At 44.4% G+C, this 23,529-nt stretch overlaps 1 protein-coding gene across 4 annotated transcripts in view; it reads right to left on the reverse strand.

Moving 5' to 3' along the window:
* RAB27B (RAB27B, member RAS oncogene family) overlaps window positions 1–23,529 on the reverse strand; it is a 125,139-nt gene that overhangs the window by 14,114 nt on the left and 87,496 nt on the right. For all 4 annotated transcript variants that reach the window (XM_083702965.1, XM_083702966.1, XM_083702968.1 and 1 more), the window contains one exon: window positions 2,986–3,157. In XM_083702965.1, coding sequence (XP_083559091.1) covers window positions 2,986–3,138 — 153 coding nt within the window. In that variant the 5' untranslated portion in view covers window positions 3,139–3,157. The remainder of the gene's footprint in view (window positions 1–2,985; window positions 3,158–23,529) is intronic.

Genomic DNA, 23,529 nt, shown 5'->3' on the forward strand with positions numbered 1-23,529 from the left:
TTGATCTTCCTTTGTCCTTTGCTTTCCATCAATATCTGAACACCAATTTCATTCATCTTGGAGCTCAGAGATGGAGGTAGAATGGTGTACTGTCCCATATCCTTTCAAAAAATCTACCAACCCCCAGGCCAGATCCAAAGAGTTGTGTTCTGAGCTCCATATCTATAGCAGGGGCTCTGAGTGTCGCTGCCTTCTCAGAGTAAATCCATCACGTGCTGAACAAGCTGCTCCTGAATCCTGGGAGAAATTCAGGAGCATCTTCTGGCACAGGATAGGGACTAGCAGTCCAGGGGCATGAAGTTGGAAGCCCCAACACAGATGTGGAAGTGTAGCTGAACAGCTGTTTGGATACCAGAGAACATGAAGTGGTTGTTTAGAAAAAGGAATGTTATGTGCCACAGTAACTAGAAGTTATAAATGAGGCTGTGCGCACATTACCAGGTTAAAATGCAGCAAGGTCATCTTTTTCCACAACTCAGATGAAAGCTGCTTTGGGGGCAAATGTATCAAAACACAATATTTCATAAGAAATGACGGATAGATGCAGGCTACAAATGGATTGTGGCTTAAGGAACACACTGGATGCAGAGTAAATAAGAGTGTGTACCCAGCCTCAGTTTCCCACAAAACTAACAGGATATAATGAGGCAAGAAAAGACTTAATGCACGGCGAGTCAGCAATATATTGCCTTGACCTTGAAAATGGTTACACTGATATATTACAAAAAAAAGTATGTATCTGTGCAAAATTGCACATATAAAAGAAAACATTCACAAAAATGCCTCTTATTTGTGGACGACAAAAAAAATATACTCCGTGGCAAAGGCTTTTTTCTTATTACAGCTTGTAAGCAAGGATGCTGGCTTTTGTCGATTAAACCAGCCTTTATCAACCATGGGCCCTACAGAGAAGCTGACTAGTTGTGTTCTGTAACATCTGTAGGGCACCAGGTTGGGAAAGGCAGGATTAGATATTTAGACTGCAGTCCTATAACCTGTAAAGAGGGATGGAAGATCTTTTAATTTTGGTCCTCTTGGTTTCTTAATTGGCCAATCCTATAAAGTGGTACCTCGCAAGACGAATGCCTCGCAAGACGAAAAATGCGCAAGATGAAAGAGTTTTCCGTTTTTTGAGTCGTTCCGCAAGACGAATTTCCCTATGGGCTTGCTTCGCAAGACGAAACGTCTTGCGAGTTCTTGCGAGTTTGTTTCCTTTTTCTTAAAGCCGCTAAGCCGTTAATAGCCGCTAAGCCGCTAATAGCTGCTAAGCCGCTAATAGCCGTGTTTCGCAAGACGAGAAAACCGCAAGACAAAGAGACTCGCGGAACGGATTAATTTCGTCTTGCGAGGCACCACTGTATTCAGTTCTCCACATTGCTGCAGCAATTTGTAAACTTTTAAAAAACTAAACCTCGCCAAAATTCTTCAGCATTTTACTGTAAGCTTATTACACATTCATGTATGCATTTTTTGACTAATGTACACACTAATACAGTGTACTTCTGTACTTCATTTTCATGCACACTTTTACCTAATAAATAATTTTTTGTAAGCATTGTTTGAATGGAGAACTGGATCACAAAACTGGGTAACTACAAAATTTGAAGGACAGTTGTTTCAGTTCTTGTAATGTTTCAGAAAATGCAAATTTGATATGTGCATTGCACTGAATTCTGTCCCCATCCCTACCTGTGAGTATGTTGCATTGAACCCAATGGGCCTTACTTCTGAGTTGAATTGCACTGTTCATACACTGGGAAAATCTGTTTGGATAAGGCAGTGGAATGGTGGTAAGCACATGGACGCTTCCTAGAATAGCAATCTTGTGTGGGGTTTTTGCTATGAAATCCCACACAGTCAAAAGAAGTTTCTCTCCATTCTGACCCCAAAGTACCACCTCTGACAGCTCAACAAACCAGCAGAAGAATGGCAGAAGGGTTTCTGGAGCTGCGTAGGGTTTCCATATGCCAACCAAAGTTCCTATACCGTTAAAAAGTTTTGTAACGCAAATCTAGTTCACATTTCGCTCTTATGGCTGTTGGCAAGTCTGCATTGAAAACATCTGGTTGCTTCAAAGATCGAAGTACAGTCGTAATTCAGAAGTCGAAAGGAGTCTGTTCTGGAAGTCCGTTCAACTTCTGAAATGTTTGGAAACCAAAGCACGGCTTCTGATTGTCTGCAGCCAATTGGATGCCATGGAAGCCCCGTCAGATGTTCGGCTTCCAAAAGAACATTCAAAAACCGGAACACTCACTTCCAGTTTTCGATCGTTCGGGAGCCGGAACGTTTGACTTACAAAGAGTTTGGGAGCTGAGGTATGACTGTACACACAGTTCTGGCAGAACAGTAGTCAAAAGTATGTATAGGATAAAGTTAAAATGAAACAATACACGAATGCAGACTTTGAGTGGATGATAAAGGTAAAGGTAAAGGTACCCCTGCCCGTACGGGCCAGTCTTGACAGACTCTGGGGTTGTGCGCCCATCTCACTTAAGAGGCCAGGGGCCAGCGCTGTCCAGAGACACTTCCGGGTCACGTGGCCAACGTGACATCGCTGCTCTGGCGAGCCAGAGCCGCACACGGAAACGCCGTTTACCTTCCCGCTGGTAAGCGGTCCCTATTTATCTACTTGCACCCGGAGGTGCTTTCGAACTGCTAGGTTGGCAGGCGCTGGGACCGAGCAGCGGGAGCGCACCCCGCCGCAGGGATTCGAACCGCCAACCTTTCGATCGGCAAGTCCTAGGCGCTGAGGCTTTAACCCACAGCGCCACCTGCGTCCCTTTGAGTGGATGATAGGTTTGGACAAAGTTGCACGACATTCAGATAAGCGCTACAAAGGCTGATGACAGTGCCTGGAGGAGAAGAATTGTTGCAATGCTAAGGATAGCCAGGTTGTGTTTAAATATTGGGAATGTTTTGTATCTTAATGGGACTTCCAGAAGAAGAAAACTTATCTTTTTAACCTTATATAGAAAAGAGACTCACCACCCGCTTTTCCCGGAAGTCAATTCCTACTGTGGTGATGAATTTGGGGTTGAACTTGTTGTCAGTGTATCTGTACAGGAATGTGGTCTTCCCAACCCCAGAATCCCCGAGGGCAAGGAGTTTGATCAGATAGTCATAGTCCCCATCAGTCATAGTGCTGACCTTGATGAACCTGCAGAACAGGGACAGAAAGAGAGGGGGGAAGATCGGAATGAATACAACAAGAAAAACCAGAGACACAAAAACTGGAAGCATCCTGAGTTCTACAGCAAGTTTAACCCTCTTTCCCACTTAGCCGAAGCTTAGAAATTATCCAGCTATGCTTTCTACACTGTGCCTTCCTTTATTGAACCATGAGCCAGGGAGTATGTATTAGAACCAAACTTTTAAGACTCTCCCCTACCACGCCCATCAGCATTTTTTCAATTAGAGCTCTTAAGACAATAAGATTTTATTCACTGTTCCCCATGAGTTTCATTACACTGTTTTATTGCTGCAGTGGATTTCTTGCGGCTGTTGTCAGAGCTGTATTTCAGCTTGGGAGGGGGATGTTTTTGTTATTATACTGTGTTTAATCTGAAAGCTGCCTTGAGTATGCCTTTGGGCTGTAATTGTGCGACAGATACCAAAATAAATGAATGCATAAAAATTATGTTGGCACCAACATTAATCACAGTGTAGGCTAACTAGGGTACCTTTTAACCAGTACCTGAAGGTTTAATGCTGGTTTTGGAGCCCGGCTAAAGGGGAGCCCACATTATGCTTCCCTAAAATGTGGCCACAAGGAGAGAATTTCTTCCCAAATGGCCGTCCTCTTTGGTTCACCGATCACCACAGCTCAGATAGAAAATTGCAAAAGGAATCTGATCGATCTCATCGTTTGTTTTCTAACATACTTTTATCCGCACTCATGCTCTTGGAAAGGGAACAGAGCAGTCTATCAAATGCAGGAAGCCCAGGCAGTTTTAAGCAGTGGGGGAGAAGAGTCACACTGCCCAACCTCTGCTGATGGAAGGGAAAGACTGCCCAGTGAATTGCCCTTTTGAGATTAATACTCCTTTGTATCTCATGTCTTTCTTTGCAGATAACGCATCAAGTAGAAATCATCCAACAACTCCCTTGCTGGTTTTTGATGTCTGAAAGTGGTTTGCAAAAGGGAGAAGTCCAGTGTGCATACTTAGGCCCTGAATATAGGGGGTTCACTACTACAAGATGTAGCAATGGCAAGTGGCTTACATGATTTTATTTTTAAGAATTAGACAATCAAGGTGAACAACACTTTCAGGGGTTATATATTTGTCCACACTACCTAAATGGAACCTTCATGTTCAGTATATCTCCAAGAACATGGGTAGGCAAACTAAGGCCCGGGGGCCGGATGTGGCCCAATCGCCTTCTCAGTCTGGTCCTGGAATCAGCGTATTTTTACATGGGTAGCATGTGCCCTTTTATTTAAAATGCATCTCTAGGTTATTTCTGGGGCATAGGAATTCGTTCATTCACCCCCCCTCCCCATATAGTCCTGCCCCCTACAAGGTCTGAGGGATGGTGGATCGGGCCCCTGCTGAAAAAGTTTGCTGACCCCTGTCCAAGAACATCAGGACCTATGGACAAGCAACAGAGAAGGGCTGTTGCCTTCATGCCCTGTTTCGGGTGTGTCTGTTTGTAACAGACAAGTGCAGGCATAGGCAAACTCGGCCCTCGAGATGTTTTGGGACTACAACTCCTATCATCTCTGACCACTGGTCCTGTTAGCTAAGGATGATTAGAGTTGTAGTCCCAAAACATCTGGAGGGCCGAGTTTGCCTATGCCTGGACAAGTGGTACCTGACCAACGAAACGTTGCAGACTCTTGTTCAGTGCTCGAGTCAGCCATGCCTTCTTTCAAGACATTCCATTCTACCATCTTCCATTTTCTATCCATACCTCTCAAACTCAGCATTTTGTAGCCACTGAACATGCTCAGTTCTCATTGGGCGATTATTAAGTTTTTGTCTCCTTGCCCCCCCACAAAGATTCCACCCCCACTTCTGCAAATCTTGTGTTTCCCCTGAGCAGATTCTACCCCTTTGTTTCTCAGTAGCCTTTATTTGGGCCACGTAACTGCCATAATTCAGCACCAGAGTTATTTATTATTGTCTACAACAGAACCAGGCTCTCATATAGCTGAATACACTGACCGGGTTCACAAGCCACACCGGTTTTGTGCAATTATCTAATTATTCAACTCTTTTCCATGCCCCTCAAGCTGAAGTTGAACCATTCAGAACAGTCTTGTGTCCCAGAAAGGAATTTTAAGTGTCGTCACAGAACAGACGACGGGGCTTCTGACATCACACAAGGCTCTTACGATTTTTAAATAACCAGAAGACTTGACAATCTCCCTCTTGACAAAGAAAGGCGAGTCCACTCAAACATTCTAGACAGATTGTGGGAAAGGTCACTGAGCAAATTCTGCCCACTGAAAGATTGGGTTTATTCCCATCTGAAAACCAATGTTCTGATTTCTGGTTCTGCAGAAACAAGTTATGCTAATCTCAGCCTCTCAAATAAAGAGGCTGAGCTGCTGGAAGCGTCATCACATTACCTATTCAGACAGTAAAGTCTGACATACTTGCCTTGCATGAAGTACCCTCAGCCAGATATTTGCACCTACGGCTTTTGTGCCTAGTTAGTTTTAATCAACTGACTTCCTCCGCTAAGCCTGAAACTAATTACAAGCCTGTGAGGCCCCAGTGAAAACCTGCCTCTCCCCACCCAGGATCACCACATCCTTTGCTAGTGGAGTCCCTATGGTCCTTTCGGAATTGTAATCCAATTCGAGACATGTTCTGAACAACTTTATTACTTTTGTCCCTGACAGCTCATTCATCTTGCTGTTCCCTCTGCTTAAGAAAAAAAATGGATTGAATTTTGCACAGATTATGTAACACACACACAGTCCGCCACCAACATATGGTGTGGAAAGGAATAGTCTTCTTCCCAAAACACTGCATATAAACAGACGGAGGTAATAAAATTGTAATGGTGCATGGGGGGAAAGCTACCAGAAGCAATCTTCTCAGGAGACAGAATTCTCTTCTCTTTTTCTGTGGGCTAGGTGTTTTCATTACAATGTAATAAACAGAACCATAAGCTTGTGGCACTGAAGTCATCTTAGGTCTTCGTGCACAAACTTTGGGGGAGCAGGTAGGGTGTGTGTGTGTGTGTGAGAGAGAGAGAGAGAGAGAGAGAATGCCGTATTTTTTGCTCTATAGGACGCACCATCCCATAAGGCGCACCTAGTTTTTGGGGGGAAAATAAAGGGGGAAATTTTTATTTCCCCCCCAGGCGCGGGGCTGGGGCGGGGGAAGCCCGAGCTTCCCCCGACCCCAGCCCCCAGAACAGGCAGCTCTCTGCAAGCCGTGGGAGCCCAGCGCCGGGCTCCCGCTGCTTGCGGAGAGGTGCGCAAAGCCTGGACGCGCTGAGCTCAGCGTGCGCAGGCTTCAGCATGCAGGCAACTCTCCGCAAGCGGCAGGAGCCCAGCGCTGGGCCCCCACGCTGCTTGTGGAGAGGTGTGCGAAGCCTGGAGAGCGAGAGGGGTCGGTGCGCACCGACCCCTCTCGCTCTTCAGGCTTCAGTGAAAGCCTGCATTTGCCCCATAGGACGCACACACATTTCCCCTTCATTTTTGGAGGGGAAAAAGTGCGTCCTATAGGGCGAAAAATACGGAATCTGGAATTCATGATGCTCAGAGAAATGCTAGATGGGATTCTGATACAGGGAAAGAACCCAAGATAAGGTAAGGTTTATCAAGTTTAGCTTCCCACTGAAAAAGCCCTGAAGCAATTCACAACCAAGTAAAAAAGCCACAGTAATAAAATCACATAAATATTATTAAAAACAGATTTAACAGTACAGTAATATATCATTAGGTAAAGGTAAAGGGACCCCTGACTGTTAGGGCCAGTAGTGGACGACTCTGGGGTTGTGGCGCTCATCTCACTTTACTGACTGAGGGAGCCAGTGTACAGCTTCCGGGTCATGACTAAGCCGCTTCTGGCAATTCAGAGCAGCACATGGAAACGCTGTTTACCTTCCCGCCAGAGCGGTACCTATTCATCTACTTGCACTTTGACGTGCTTTCGAACTGCTAGGTGAGCAGGAGCTGGGACAGAGCAACGGGAGCTCACCCCGTCATGGGGATTCGAACCGCCGACCTTCTGATCAGCAAACCCTAGGCTCTGTGGTTTAGACCACAGCGCCACCGTGACCCCATTATATATATATATATATATATATATATATATATATATATATATATATAAACAGTTTTGAATACAATACACAACAAAGAAACAATATAACATATATCTTAACGTAGTTTCTTGACATCTTTGGACTCCCTCACGTCTCCCGCTCTTGCGTTCCTCACAATAAAATTTTGCCAGCAATTTATCACCTTGTTTCCAATCTTATTTATCTAGTTTTCCCATGTTGTTTCTCCCATAATATATCATGCCTGCTCTCTTGCTGGCACTCTCCAAACGTCCCTTGAAAGGGGCATACAGAGAAGGAAGGGTCTCAGATGATATCCAAGGTCTGGACAAGTTCATATGGGAAAATGTGGTGTTTTAGTTATAGTGGCATACTCTCCACATGCCCCTGTCTTCCAGGGACAGTTGTGGAATTATGAAAGCCATCCCAGCTTTTGATTTGATCCCAGTATGTCCCTGGATGCCCCACTAGTGCTGCCACTGCCAAGCTGGATTTGGGGGAGGGGGCAAATGAGGAAAAATAAACAAAGCTTCCCCCTGCTCTCGCTGCCTTTCTGCTCTGGATGCAGGTAGTTGGCAAAGCTTAGGATACAGCAGTTGCTCCACCACAGCACTGCTCTCAGTCTTAATGCTAAACAAGCAGTTTTAAGAAGGATCTAAACACAAGCACTGGGTTGTTTCATCCCCAAGGGGCTGAACCCCCATTAATACTAAAACCTACCATAGCAGCTTTATTGTGCTAACAGCACTGTGCGGATTCAGCTGTGAAGGTAGGCGATCAAGAGTTTTCAGCATGAGTTAGCATGAGTGCTTGAGGAACAGCAGAAATAAGTCCATAGTAAACAGAACTTTGGCATGAATGCAAGTTGAGCTAGTAACCTCCGAGACCCATTTGCGCCCAGCAAATGCCCTCTCCCAAAAGTCATTCCAAAAGTCAGCTCACCACCACAGTTTACCTCAGTGCTCTATATTCCAAGAAATATCCTCCCCTCCAACCACAAACCCCCAAAATGGTTCATTGCACACAAATAGACACTACAAATAAAAACGCTTCTTCAAAACTATGTAACGTCAGAGTTCCAGCGTTGGAATTATGCCTTCTCAACTTTCTTAAACACCTGCAATATTTGCACCTGAAAAAGGAAGCCAACATATTTTAAAAGGTAGCAATACTTAAAAGCCCAGCAGTATGTGAATTATTTAATCTGCCAACAGTGAAATGTCTTTAGAAAACAGGTCATTCAACTATCACATCCTGTTCGTTCTCCTTGTCAGCTGTGCAAGCAACAGTTTTTTCATACAGGGCAACTAGGCTTCACATTTAGAAGCTGGTTAGGAAAGAATAAATGCTCTTTTGGAGGTGGGCAGCTCAGCAAAGCAGCAAGAAAGAAAGCCATGGAAAACTGTGTTGTTCTCTAATCTCCTGAAACATATTCTTAAGAACAGTGAGAATTTCACAGAAGTTTGTTAAGTATTGATCACATACCTGTGGCCTGTTATTACTTTTTATTAAAAATATTGAGTGCAGCACAGCCATTTCCCTTCTTTAAATGATGTTCCTGACAGCTTAGAATCCGCCGCTCTGCACACCTATAGAACCTTTTAACACAAAACACTAAAACACTGTTTAGTGTTACATGCATGGACAGCAGTGAGCCTTCCCAGACCCTTGCTATGTGCAGCTGTGCTGCAGTAAAGGTTTGTAAGATCTGGCTTGTAGATTGAAGTGAACCCAAGGCTCCCCAGTGTGTCCAAACTTGGAGGAACCATGGTTGTTTTAAAATGATTTTTTGTTCAAACAATGGCTTGTGGTCCTGGTTTGTTTACTAACCATACAGTCGTACCTGGTGTTATGGACAGGATCCGTTCCGGAGGCCCGTCCATAACGTGAAAAGGCCACAACTCGAAGCGCTGCGTCTGCGCAGGTGCGAGGCGTGATTTGGTGCTTCTGTGCAGGCACAAAGCACGATTTAGTGCTTCTGCGCATGCGGCAAAACCTGGAAGTAACCCATTCCGGTACTTCCGGGTTGCCGCGGGCCACAATATGAAAACATGCAAGCTGAAGCAGACGTAACATGAGGTATGACTGTACTTTAAATCAGGCTTCCTCAACCTCAGCCCTCCAGACTACAATTCCCATCATCCCTGACCACTGGTTCTGCTAGCTAGGGATCATGGGAGTTGTAGGCATCTGGAGGGCCGAGGTTGAGGAAGCCTGCTTTAAATTAACCAGCGTTCCCAGGGTCTGAATATAATGGGGAATTCCTTTTGCTCTCCCTATGAAGGAATGGGTCTGTAGTTTGGGTATATACTGCTTGAACAATCAGTCACTGTCCCTTGAGGCCCATTTAGCCTTGGTGGCTAGAAGTGCCTGTGCTTGGGTTTGGCTGGTGCACAAACTACAGCCTTTGTATTTAGCGGTGACCTGGCTATGGTCCCCACACCTTGGCAGCCTCCTTGGCAGGACTACTGCAATGTGGGGCTGCCTTTGAAGAAGGTGCACAAATTGCAACTACTGTAGTGCACAATGCGGCAGCCAGGGTGCTTACATGTTGCAAAAAATGTTTGTATCAGCAGAATTGTATACAAAGGTGTGTCTGTCAGGAGAAACTCACACTAAAATGCTTACGAATTTTAATGCACAAATGTTTAAAATCACAAACTGATGCGGGGGAAATGGAGAACCAAATGTAAGATTGTAAAACTGAGAAACTGAGAAAACCCAAAATTGTCTGATTCGCCCATCCCCAGTTGCAAATACGTTTTTTTCTTTCTATTTAGCTGTTGCCTGAGGGTTTTCTGCCCTCTCTTCCCTGCCAAGTTTCTAGTAAGATATTAATAATCCACCAGGGTCCACATCTATTCCCATGTGTTTTAGCATTTTCAAAACCTGCATGGTAGCTACATGAATCACTCCTGTCATAGACTCCCATAAAGCAGTCAAGTCTTTTAATAATTACACAGCCCATTCTGTCAACTGTGAGCGACGGAACCGGGTAACCGTGGCTACAGACTATAAAATCATTGTTTAGGTAACGCACTACCCACCCAGTGCAGAAAAACTAGGCATTTGCCAATGGCAACAGGATTTGCTACTGAATCCCGGCTTAAGACATGGCTGTTAGTAGATCTCCATTCACACAACAGCAAGCAGAAGGGGAAAACATGCAATGCCTAATGGATCAGTAATTGCTACTAAGGATCACACTGCAAGTAAATCAAAGCCATGAAAGCAGCTCCCAAGAGGGAGGGTTATATTGGAATTAAGATAGGCTGTGCAGAAACTCAAAACTACAATAAAATCAATCACGCTTGCTGTCACAACCTGAATAATTTAAATGTCTTTTTACAAGCATTTAAATTACAAACAGACCCATTCTTCTCGGTGGCAGGTGGATAATCAGAAACACTGGTGTTAATTTCAAGGATGCCTCCTTTCTCCTCTCTGACTTTAGTAGCGGAACAGGCAGAAATTCAACAAACTCAGCTTCCTGGCCATACTGCATCTTCACAGTGGCAAAACCGTCATTTGGTGAAGCTAGGTAGGCCGCTGAATAGCTCAGTTGCTAGAGCATGAGGCTCTTAATCTCTGGGTTGTGGGTTTGAGTCCCACATTGGACGAAAGATTCCTGCATTGCAGGGGGTTGACCTAGATGACCCTCATGGTCCCTTCCAACTCTATGATTTCATGATTCTACCAGTAAACATCCATCCCCAAGGTGACCAAATACAAAGGAGGAAATCAGGGCTTTTCATGCCTTTAACAAGTGGATGAAGAACCTGTCATGATTCCACTAAGTTCTTTTCCAGCTCTGCTGAGATCATTTTAACTGGAGAAAACAAGGAGTAAACCTGGGACCGTCCGTCCACAAAACATGTGCTCTTCCACTGAATTGTGACTCCTAAGGACTGTAGCTTGGTAGCAAAGCATCCGCTTTGCATGCAGAAGGTCTCAGGTTCAATTTACAGCATCTCTAGGTGGGAAAAACTCATTGTCCAAACCCTGGAAGAGCTACTGTTAGACACTGCAGACAACAGGGAGCTAGATGGCCAATGGCAGCTCCAAATCTTCCTATTCTAGCAATTATGAACATTCTCAAAGTGATATCCAAGTTTGCTCACGTTTTTCTGACAACATTCTTCCATAACTGCTATACAGACAAGATATTCCAAAGGCATGGTTTCCAAAGCAAATAGTGATAACCTTCCCCTGTTGTGTTTCTTCCTTTAAACATCTATTTTAAAAACCAAGGATGATACGGCACAATCAACATTCCAATATGGAGAAACATCATGCATGTGGGAGCTTGGATTGAAGAGGAAAACACAATTTCATATCACCAAGCCTTACTTGCATTGGGACAATGGGCTCTGTCTTTCAGTTTTTCCAACTCAGTCACATGGGAGAACAACTAATAAACAAATATGGAAGACTGCATAGATTGACAGAATTTGAAACTCTGTTACTGAAAATTAACCAAAATAAATTAATAACTAATGTTCACGCAATTCTTTCTGAAATTAAACTTACTCATACACAGCCCACATATAGCATTAAATGGGTGACAGACTTGATAAAATTAAATTCTAATATCCAACAAGAGAAATGGGTTTGGTTGTTTAATAACATTCCCAGATCTCTGATGAGCTCTACTCTCAAAAAGAATTTCTTCAAGACAATCTTTCTCATTGTTATTCCTCATAGACTAACCAGACTATATAAAATAAATATACTCTGATGGAGATGTGGATCATTAAGAGTAGATTATTAGCATATCTTCTGGCAGTGTAAAAAAAGTTATGGAACAGCTTATTTGAGATGATATGAGAAATCACTGTTTATAACTTGCCACACACTCTCAAAACAGCTCATCTTTGCTGTCTGAGAGAGCAAATAGACCTAGAAGTAATTGCAACTCTTCCAGAGACAGCTAGAATTTGCATCGCTAAATGCTGGAAGACTATAACAACCCCCCAACTGAAAGATTGGGTAGGGAAAGGATGCACCTCTCTCTCTCTGTCCTGATTTCCTGTGTATCTCTGTGTGTTTAGTATTTAATTATGCTAGTGTAGTTTCTAACAAATGGGTAGGGTACTGGAGTGTGTGGTCACATCTAATGAAGTGTGCTGTTTTCTTCCCATTTGCTTCCAACCTGTTATTGTTGGACCCCCCTCCCACCACAAAAAAGTGCTAAGATGTCTGAACTATATGACAATACAAAAGTGTTAATTTGAGCTTAAAGGGGGGGAGCCAGGAAGTTTTGGGGGCACCTAAAAACAAACAAATTTATTATGGCATCAGGTTTTGTGGCATATAGTCCACTTTCAGGCATGGAATGCTATGCTCAGTTGGCAGATGTGCATATATGCAGCTGGGTGAAGTGAAGTAGGGAATGTAAACAGTGCAAAAGAAGAAAGAATATGAAATATAAAAATCGATGAAAGCCACAGGAACCCTGCTTGGGGATGACACTCTTAACTGAGCCATTCATGCTGTCTGCAGTCACCCAGGCCTATCGCTTAGATTGCTAAAGGAATGAAAAGGCATCTTTTGGCTTTTATGGACATCAGGACTGCAGAACAACCATGGCAGAGACCTGGAAAATGATGGAGCAGGTCAGTTCTAAGACTCAAAGCTGCAGCAACCTCCAACTAGATTGAATATTACAAGTTTGGGAAAGGGGAGAAATGTCTCCCCTTTGCTTTTACCCTCCTGCATCTCCTTTGCGAAGTCTAAAGGTAAAGGTAAAAGGTAAAGGTACCCCTGCCCGTACGGGCCAGTCTTGACAGACTCTGGGGTTGTGCGCCCATCTCACTCAAGAGGCCAGGGGCCAGCGCTGTCCGGAGACACTTCCGGGTCATGTGGCCAGCGTGACAAAGCTGCATCTGGCGAGCCAGAGCCGCACATGGAAACGCCGTTTACCTTCCTGCTGGTAAGCGGTCCCTATTTATCTACTTGCACCCGGAGGTGCTTTCGAACTGCTAGGTTGGCAGGCGCTGGGACCGAGCAGCGGGAGCGCACCCCGCCGCAGGGATTCGAACCACCGACCTTTCAATCGGCAAGTCCTAGGCGCTGAGGCTTTAACCCGTCTAGGAAAGAACAAATGTTTCATTTGAAACTAGTGATGTGCCCACAAATATGCAGTTAGAAAGATGAGCCAGCTTCCTTTAGCATATGTCAAGATATTGACACCTTCCTTGTCAAGGTGTTAAACCCGCAGCTGCTTCTGCAAGTTTTTAGAGCTTAATTGGTGGCGAGAGTGAAAAATACTAAGTGTCTCTCACACAGAGAAAGGTGGGGAAAGGGAGTTTCCCCTTAGTGAGGCTGAATTCAGGAGTTAGGAGTTTACCTTTCCTGCTTCTCTTTCTGGTCCTCCCCTTCACAGCCTTTTGCCAGCGCAGCACACTTGGACAGAGGAAAAGGGCACTCAACTCAAGTGCTGCATTTTGCATTAGCAAGAAATTATCACCGTCTGTGGATGGTATCTCAACAAAAAACCCCCAAAGAATTAATCTTGTTATCTGGGAGGCAGGAAGTGACTGTTGACTTCCTGCATCAGTGCAAACACACAATGACGCATTGTCTGACACACCATGTTCCCTTTGAGACCTTACTTGAATTATATGTATTTTCAACTCCCTCTCCAAGGTGCAAGGAGCAATTCCCTTGGCAGAAACTATGTATGGAATTGGAAGGATGGCTAGTGGGGGAGAAAGAGAGGCAACACTTCCCACCATTGCAAGATGCCTGTCCGTTTGATCATTCGGGTTGCCATTTTCTGAACCTTTTCCAGCTCTACGCTATACTTGTTGAGGTGAGGAAACCAGAACTGTACATGGTATTTCAAAATGGTCTCACCACAGGTTTGTATAACGGGCATTATGATGTTGGTCATCTTATTTTCAATCCCCTTCCCAACCATCCCAGACATGGAATTCACCTTTTTCACAGCTGCCACACACTGGATTGGCGTATTAATCAAATTATCCTTTACGACCCCCAAGCTTGCTCAGTTACAGGAACCTGCCTTGCAGTCATTGCCAGTTAGGAATCCTTGCTCTTGTGTGCATCAGTTTAAATTTGAGTTGCATTTCTCTTTTTACTACACATTCATCCAGTTTGGAGAGATCATTTTGGAGCGTCTCAAAATCAAACTTTTTGATTTAACCACCTAGAACAATTTGATACTGTCATTACCCCTGGCTTTCTCACAACTTAACTCCTAATTTTACACCGCTTATAAGCAAGTTACAAAGCACATCCCAATACCAATCTTTATAGGGACTCTGCCTTCTATATTCTCTACACTGAGAACTGCCCATTTATTCATACTCTCTGCTTCCTATTTCTTAAACAGTTCCAGATCCACAGGAGAACCTCTCTTCTTATTCCAGGACTGGTAAGCTTACTCAGGAACATTTGGCGAGACACTTCTAGTCTAAGAACAGACGGTTGATTGGATCAGCTATAAGCTTGCTGACACTCTCAAAGAACTCTAATTGCTTAATGAGTCAGGTCTTACCCTTGCAGCAGCTCTGCTGGCTCTGCTTCTGAAGGACTGGTTATTCCATGCACTTGGCGGATTCCATCTTTAATAATGCCTTCCACCAGTTTTCCCAAAATAGATGTTAAGTAAATAGCTCATAATTTCCAGGATCACCCCTTGATCCCTCTTCAAGAATTTGGCCACTTTCCAGTCCACCCAAAGGAATGCTGAACTTAGGGATAAGTTACATATTTGGGTTAGAAGACAAACAATTTCGCATCTGAGTTCTTTAAGAACTGTCAGGTGATTCTAATCTGGACTCAGTCATTTGTCAGTAATCGGTCCATAAGCCTAGAACTCCATCTCTTACCACCATTATCTGCCTCAGTTCCTCAGACTCCCTTCCTGAGAAAAATTGCTCAGTTACAGGAACCTGCCTTGCATCTTCCACAGTGAAGAAAATAATTCATTCACCTTCTCTGAAATCTCCTTAGTCTCCAGTAGCACACCTTTGACTCCCTTGTCATCCAAGGCTCCTCAATTTTTCAAAGCATTCCTTACTGTCTTCTTGCATTTCTTTTGTGAAAGTTTACGCTCCTCTTTGTCTTCTTCATTTAGACAAGGATGCCTTCTTGCCTCTGGTGATATATTTCTTATTTTCTACAACAAAGCTGGAAATTTGTGACCTTCCAGATGGTGTTGGACTAAAGCTCCTCTGACCCTTGGCTTGTGCAGATAGGATCCAACATCTGAGGAGCCACAGTTTCCCATCCCTATTCCATAGGCTTCTGAACGATAAAGCCACATTCTCAGAATTTCTTCCACGAGTGAAGGGGCTCTGGATAGCATTTTCTAAAGAAGGAATCTCATATTTTTAATGGTTTTAATGCTGAGCTGCATGAGTTTAAGCTTTCAAGAAAATTCTGGAACTAAGTGAAGAAACCGCTGTGATGCAAACTTAAAACAGAGGAAGAAAATACTCATTTTTTTCTTAGAAGACTTCCCCTACTGCTGCTAAAACCTTTATCTCCCCTGACCCTTAACTTCCTGGAGCAACATTCCTGCCTCCTCACTGCTTTATGATCTTGTTCACCCCCATTCTCAAGTCATAGCATTCTCCCTCTCACTTGACTTATATAGATTTAAGTGTTAAATGCATTCATTTCGGGGCTGTTGTTCCTCATTTCCATGACTACCAGTGACAAGAGACTTGGGATCCCCCAAACCCATCCTTTATTCCTTCCCCAGCCATTTAACCAATAAGCTACAGCTAACTCAGCCTACCTTATTAATAAGCAGGACTCAGGTAACAGGCAAAGTGGAAATGCAGGTTCCGTGGAAGCAGAAGAAACTGCTATTTTGTGACTCAGCAGGAAGGACCTCACCTCTGGCACAATCGGCTCCACCTTAAAATGCCGAACCTTTCTGACAGGTCTGCTAGTCCACTAAACCAGTGAGCAATTCACCTTAAGGCAAAAAAATAGCCCTACTTACAAACAAAACCACCCTGATTCCCACCCCCAACCCAAACTAAATCCAGATGTGTCTTGGGAATGGCTCAACAAGCGTGTAGATTAGAGGTCAAACCATCTCTGGAACATTACACAGAAACAGGCATATGATTTGGATTAATGTTGACCCACAGCTTGGCTGTGGAAGGCAATACAGTGGTACCTCGGGTTACATACGCTTCAGGTTACATGCGCTTCAGCTTACAGACTCCGCTAACCCAGAAATAATGCTTCAGGTTAAGAACTTAGCTTCAGGTTGAGAACAGAAATCGTGCTCTGGTGTTGCAGTGGCAGCGGGAGGCCCCATTAGCTAAAGTGGTGTTTCAGGTTAAGAACAGTTTCAGGTTAAGTACAGACCTCCAGAACGAATTACATACTTAACCCGAGGTACCACTGTACAGGTTTTGAAGTGGCAAGTGGGAAATGGCTGTGATTCACTTCTTAATCTTTGACCATTGTGTAGGGCTCTCATACGTCCGGGAGTTCAAAGCCGGAATTGATGTCCAAAATGTGGCGCTTTGTCCTGGATCGTAGGCAAGTCAACCACGTTTTTTGGATGTTATTGTGTTGCATGTCCCAAGGAGTCAGCTGGCCCCCCAGGGAACATGCATGATTATGTCCTCTTTTTCTCTCTCTGTCTGTCTACCTTATCCTTTTTCATCACCATCTACAAAATGAACATGGGACAAGAGGAGATAACAGGCTGCATGTGGGGAACCTGCAATTTCTCACCGGAGTGAGACCCTGTTTCTCTATGGGAGAACAGCATAACTTTCCCCCTCCTGGATCCTTTCTGCCATCACCAACCAACCAGCGCACCTATCCCCACCCTCATCTCAGACTTATTTGTTTGCTTGGCACTAACGCCACAGGTTAAGAAAAGGAAAAGAAGATTGCAGTGCTTTAAGAGCTTGGAAGTAAAGAGTTAAGGTCCACTGTGGGAAGACAGGCGTAAAATGAGGAACCAGCACAGCTACTGACTAGAAACACAATGCAGGAGCTAACTACATGCTCACGCCTTAATATTTTATTTTTTCCCTCAGAAGTAAAGCAACTTCAGAAACTTAGACCAGAGAAGCGATGGGAACACTTAACCCTTTCGCCACCTGTTTCCCTGCTCCCATATGGCTGGTGGCTCAAAGCATGAGTTTGCAAGAGTAAGACCAAAGGGCAAGAGGAAGTCAATCTGAGGTTTGCCCACTGACACAGCTACAATCCATCTTTATGGTCACCTCTCAAATTAACATTCCTGCCATTTGTTTGCCAATATCCTACAACGTGGCTGTTACATGAAATGTGTGCCTTGGCGTGTCTGCCTCCAGAGTTTCTGTATCTTGTGAGGGAGGGTTTTAAATAGGCGCCGACTACGCCCTGAAGCAGATTTTACAGGAGGCACAAACTATCCTAGTGTGTCACAGGAGGCAGGTACAATTGCTATGCATCATGAAAACTGCTCCTTATCGTTGTGCAAACTTTCTCAAGGTCAAGGCCGAGATGGGCATGCAAACACAGCTGTGTGCAAAAACTCTTGTACAGCTTCTTCAAGCACCAGAGGTTTTTTTTCTTTTCTTTAAGGGGAAGAATGACTCAGTCAAAGTTTAAAGGACTTTTAAGGCCCAAACTAAGCAAGAGGGGCAACTGTGTATGTGTGCGTGCTATATTGCATATACAGTGGTACCTCGGGTTACATACGCTTCAGGTTACAGACTCTGCTAAGCCAGAAATAGTACCTCGGGTTAAGAACTTTGCTTCAGGATGAGAACAGAAATCGTGCTCTGGCGGTGCGGCAGCAGCGGGAGGCCCCATTAGCTAAAGTGGTGCTTCAGGTTAAGAACAGTTTCAGGTTAAGAACGGACCTCCGGAACGAATTAAGTACTTAACCGGAGGTACCCCTGTATTTCTCGATGCTACCGGAATGAGTTTGACCAAACTGCGGGAGGCAGTGGAAGACAGAAGTGCCTGGCGTGCTCTGGTCCATGGGGTCACGAAGAGTCGGACACGACTAAATGACTAAACAACAACAACAACAACACCCCTGTATTTGCCTCATTCACATATAAAGTAAGGATGGGTGCTCCTCTTTATAATAAAATGTTGAGGATGCAGAGGAAGGGAGAGAAATTCATAGCCCTCCCCTGCCTCACCTTGTACTTCCTAACATTAAAGCAGATTTCTCCTGCCCCGACTCCAATACTGGAAATGAACCAGGCAGGAAGAAAACTACTTACAGTTTACGGAGCTCAACGAGATTTGGCAAGGAGGGGCACGTTTCTCCCCACTCCCCCATTTGCTCAGTTAAGTGTAAAGAGTAGACCCCCCCTTCCCCAGTTTAATGTGCTTTCCACCTCAAGTTTGACCCTTACTTTCATTTTTTGGAGGGCCAAAGAAGACAGAGTTAATTGTGTGAGTGCAATCAACACACATAAAACATATTATGCAAATAACAGCTGAGAGGAAGCAGGGATGGGATAAAGAGAAGTTTAATTCCTTATCTCCCTTTTGCGGTCCAGAAAAAAACCCCTCATTTCTACAGCTGCAACAGGCACCGCCATCCTGCTTGAAGGTTACACATTAACTTCTGACATGAATTGTGGCTTGTGTGTATGTAGATGTTTTGCTGTGTGGCATCAGAACCTACTTGCATTTGCAAGAAACACTTATCCGATTTCTGAAACCTGAACCAGCGGCATCTGGTGCTTGTTGGGGCTGCTAGGGCAGAAGGCAAGGAGGTCAACACTAGGTGGCAGCAGAGTCAATGCCAAGCAGAGATGCCTCCTGCAAGCTTTGTCCCCTCCTTCTCCTTCCCGCAGGTCAGTTCTACATGGCCAATACTGAGACTGAAGGAAGCAGACAGGCAATGCTACCACCACCTGGACTGTTTGTAAAGGAGCTGGCTAATGGCAGATCAAGGCTGGTATGGCACTGCCTCATTCACTCTAGTGGACCAACCTCCATTGTTTCAAATGAACCTCCCACTTATGCCCACAGTACCATACCTGAAGGACCATCTCCACCTCCACCTTTCACTGAGGTCCAGCTCCAAGGGCCTTCTGGCAGTTCCCTCACTGCGAAAAGTGAGGTTACAGGGAACCAAGCAGAGGACCTTCTCGGTAGTGGCGCCTGCCCTGTGGAACATCCTCCCATCAGATGTCAAGGAAATAAACATCCATCTGGCTTTTATAAGACATCTGAATGCAGCCCTGTTTCTGGAAGTATTTAATGTCTGATGTTTTATTGTGTTTTTAATATTCTTTTGGGAGCCGCCTAGAGTGGCTGGGGAAACCCAGCCAGATGGGTGGAGTATAGATAATAAATTATTATTATTATATAGCTTCAGAGAGGTGATTTTTGCCAGAACAGTGGAAAGGAGAGAGTTAAACTTTCCTCCCCCACCCCTCCCAGTCCTGAGGCTGCTCAGGTTTCCCCACCACACACACACAGCTGCTATTTGGAAAGCAAAAATGTACGCATTAACCATATTCATTCACACTATATAATTTAGCAACCAAACATGTCAACATTCACACAATTAATGTCACCTCTGGTTTGCAGAGTTGGGATCCAGCAGCTCAGGCCCTGCCCCAGGATGCCCCATTTCAGGGCCTTCTGTGGGTTGGCACCAATTAGTATGCTGCTTGTGTCACTTCCACTTGCTGATATATTCAGCCGGTGGAAACAGGGAACTCCACAGCCGTGAAGGCCTGCAGAACAGAAGGATATTTCCACCCCATCCATACACATACATATGCACAGATCTTGGCACAAAAGGGGTTTTGTTTGTATAGCCTAAAGTACTTTCTTAAACTTTACAGTCAATACAAGTCTTTAGGCAGGATTTTTTTGCCAAGCGTAAATGAACAGAGTTTTACACTATGGGTAAAGTTCTGAATAAAGAATGAAATAACTTCTATAGCCAGACATCCTGAGCTGCTGTTGCTTCACACTGCACTGTAACTTTCAGGTGAGAAATAACTTCGTGCTCTGATCATTTACAGAAAGGCTGGGAACCTGTAGTCTTCCAGATGTTGTTGGACTCTGAACTTCAAGCCATCCACAGTTTCAATTGTCTCATGATTTCAAGTCAAGAATCTGAGAAGGTGGTGTGCTGTTGTTTTTTGTCCTTCTGCTTTCCCTTTGAAAATCCAGTTTGCTGTTGTACCGGAACAAACATCAACTGGGTTTTCTGTGGATTGTTGAAATTCAGCAGTAAACAGCAGGTTTTCTTGGGGAACGTGGCAAGACAAAATAAAAACAAAATTTTCTCAGACTCGAAATCACAGGGCAAATGAAACTGTGGATGGGCCCTGCATCAGCCCCAGCAAGCATGGTCAATCATCAGGGAGTATGACAGTTTTGTAGTCCAGTAACATTGGAGTTTTGACCAAACTGCGGGAGGCAGTAGAAGACAGAAGTGCCTGGCGTGCTCTGGTCCATGGGGTCACGAAGAGTCGGACATGACTAAACGACTAAACAACAACAACAACATTGGAGTGTTCCAGGTTCCAAACCTGCTTTGCATTCTTGGGCTTCCAAACACAACACTCTTTCATTTCTATTCCATTTTTTGTCTTTCCAGCTCCTTACATAAAGGTAATTTAATATCTTTAGCAAGTCGTTCAATAGGAAGTCTCTGATCCAGTTCACACCCTCCCAAGCAACACGCAAGCGTAGCTACAGGCTACATTTTCCTTTCACTTCGGTGCTTCACTTTGTTATCTCAGAGGTTTCTAGCCCCTGAAATGCATCCGCTTACTGCAGCTGTTCCCCTACGTGGGAGAAAAAAGAAGTGTGTTCTCAGGCACACCATGAGCAGATGCTAAATCCACCTCTTATCTCTTTGTTACTCCAGTTTTTTGAAAGGCGGAATGGGAGAGGTTTGACCTTGCTCCCTCAGATAAGTCTGCCAATAATGGCAGCCCACTTGTTTTGTCTTTGATAGCTTCGTGGGAGCTAATCGAGAACTGAACCCATCCAGAACTCTGTCGTGGTTCCACTTCTTGGCTGCTATTACAACAGGACTTGGTCAATAGTTGAAGGACGTCAGAAAACGGTTTTTATGTAAGTGACTATTTAAGAGCATGTCAGGGAGAAGAGGCATTCAAGAATACTTATTCCCTCCCATCTGTATTCTGCCAGCGGATGGGGAGAAAGATTCACCTCTCCACCCTCCTGCGTTTGCAAATCATAATCCTATTGCTTCTCTGCTGCAGATCCTGAAGCAAACTTTTGAGGGTAGAGGAGGGTTACCAGCTACCCCTCCCATGAGGTCTCTGTTGCTGGTGGCCAGCCAGTATCCATAGAAGAGAACAGGTTTTCTGCTGCAGCAATGCTCTCTCTAAGTGCAGCACTTTATTCCCCGCCCCCAATAATGAATGGCAATCATGCACTTATGTAAATGTAAGAATGTAAAGGACTACACTCAAGCTCCCACCACAGGCATGGGGAGAAAACTGTTTTGTGGACCTCAACCATTAAGAATCAAGCCTGTTTGATTCCATCTCATATTCTGTTTCTTGGTCACACGTGTGTGTGACATTATGTTGGGATTTTATCTCTCTCTATATATATCTATCTATCTATCTCCTGGATTGTGCTTTCAATTCGTAATAGACACCAGTCTTTAATAAAAATAAAGAGGGTGCCAGGTTATGCAATTTAATGCACCATGTTCCATAAAACATTTATTGTAAATTTAAGTATGTATCTTCTGAACAAATATGCCTTAAGTACTTCTAGTTTCTTTGCTTCAGTAGTCATGCATGTCAGCATCAGAAACGTCAAAATATAATTTCCACTGGTGCTCTGCCTCTACTACATTAATAGGAAGATTTCATTGATTTGTCAAAATACTGCCTGGTCTGGAGAACACATGTTCCACGCAGCTACTGCTAATGTTATGTACTGTGCAACCTTATAAAAGTCAGCTCCACAGTTTGTTTTCCAAGTCAAGTTGAAATTTGGAACTCATTTATGCAAAATATAGCAGGTTAAAAATTTTAATGGTTAATAGTTAACTATTGTTATGGTGATATACTATATCCTTAGTTTCTTTGTTTTTTTCTATTTCTTCATGTGTTTTTTTATTTTAAAAAAACCACTTTTGTATGTGTTGCTAAATAAATAAGTTGCTTCCTCCGCCAATCTTCTCATAAGTTTTCAGAGGCCAAAAATCACGGACACGGCTGATTTCTACAGAAGGAAACTCCAAACATGGTATTTGTTCCACTTTAATCACTGTTGTGAGCTTCAAGGTATGGCAAGGTATGTGAAGTCAACGTTTCAAAACCCTATTCTGAAGTGGCAAGAAGATGTGTCCTTAGACTACAGCACAGTTATGGGATGGAGACATGCTGGTGTGGTTGGAGGGGCCGGCTGAAGATCTCACTGTTCCAGGTGCCCATAAAAACCCCCTAGCTGAGGTGGCTTTTAAAAAAGGCATGGACAAATTCACAGAGATTAGGTCCATCTGGGACAGAGGTGATGAGCCTCTGCCCCCGAAGTCCAAATGCAGGTCTTTTCACCTGGGAATCTCTACTTTGGCAACCGCCCCAGGCCACATACCCTGCCCAGCCACAACCTCACTTCCCAGGACACACCCATCAGTAGGTATTGCTTCACATTTACCTTGACTGTTTCTGCCTGGCTGGACGGTGTCTCTGAACTCTGATAATGACTCTTGCTTGCCTGATTAGAGGATTAAGGTGTAGGGGTGGGTGGGTGTTTAGATCAGGCTTCCTCAAACTCAGCCCTCCAGATGTTTTGAGACTACAGTTCCCATCATCCCTGACCACTGGTCCTGCTAGCTAGGGATCATGGGAGTTGTAGGCCAAAAACATCTGGAGGGCCGAGGTTGAGGAAGCCTGGTGTAGATAGTACCCTAATACACAAGGTAAAATTTACATTCATTGCTCTGCCTTGGGTCCTGCCCACCACCAACATGTGGCTTCTGGAAGCTTGACCAGAAAGGAATGTGGTGTTCAGGCTGTTAAAGGCCCAATCCCAGCCCTGGATCCAAAACCACCCAAGTCTAGAAGTAATTTATCAGATAAACCAGGGGCAGTTGCTGCCTTCGTGTCTGGTTTGTGAGCTACGCAGAGTCATTTGGTTGGCATCTATGGCAAACAGGATGCTGAACTACAGTAGATGAGCCCTTGATTCGATCCAGCAGGGCTCTTTCATGTCAGAGATGGAGGACCATGATGCCCTCCAGATGGTCTTAGACTCCAACTTCCTTCAGCTCCAATGGTTGGGGAGGATGAGAGTTGTAGTCTAACAACATCTGAAAGGTCA

This window comes from Podarcis gaigeae, assembly GCF_964106915.1.
Source record: "Podarcis gaigeae genome assembly, chromosome: 11".
Lineage (NCBI taxonomy): Eukaryota > Metazoa > Chordata > Lepidosauria > Squamata > Lacertidae > Podarcis > Podarcis gaigeae.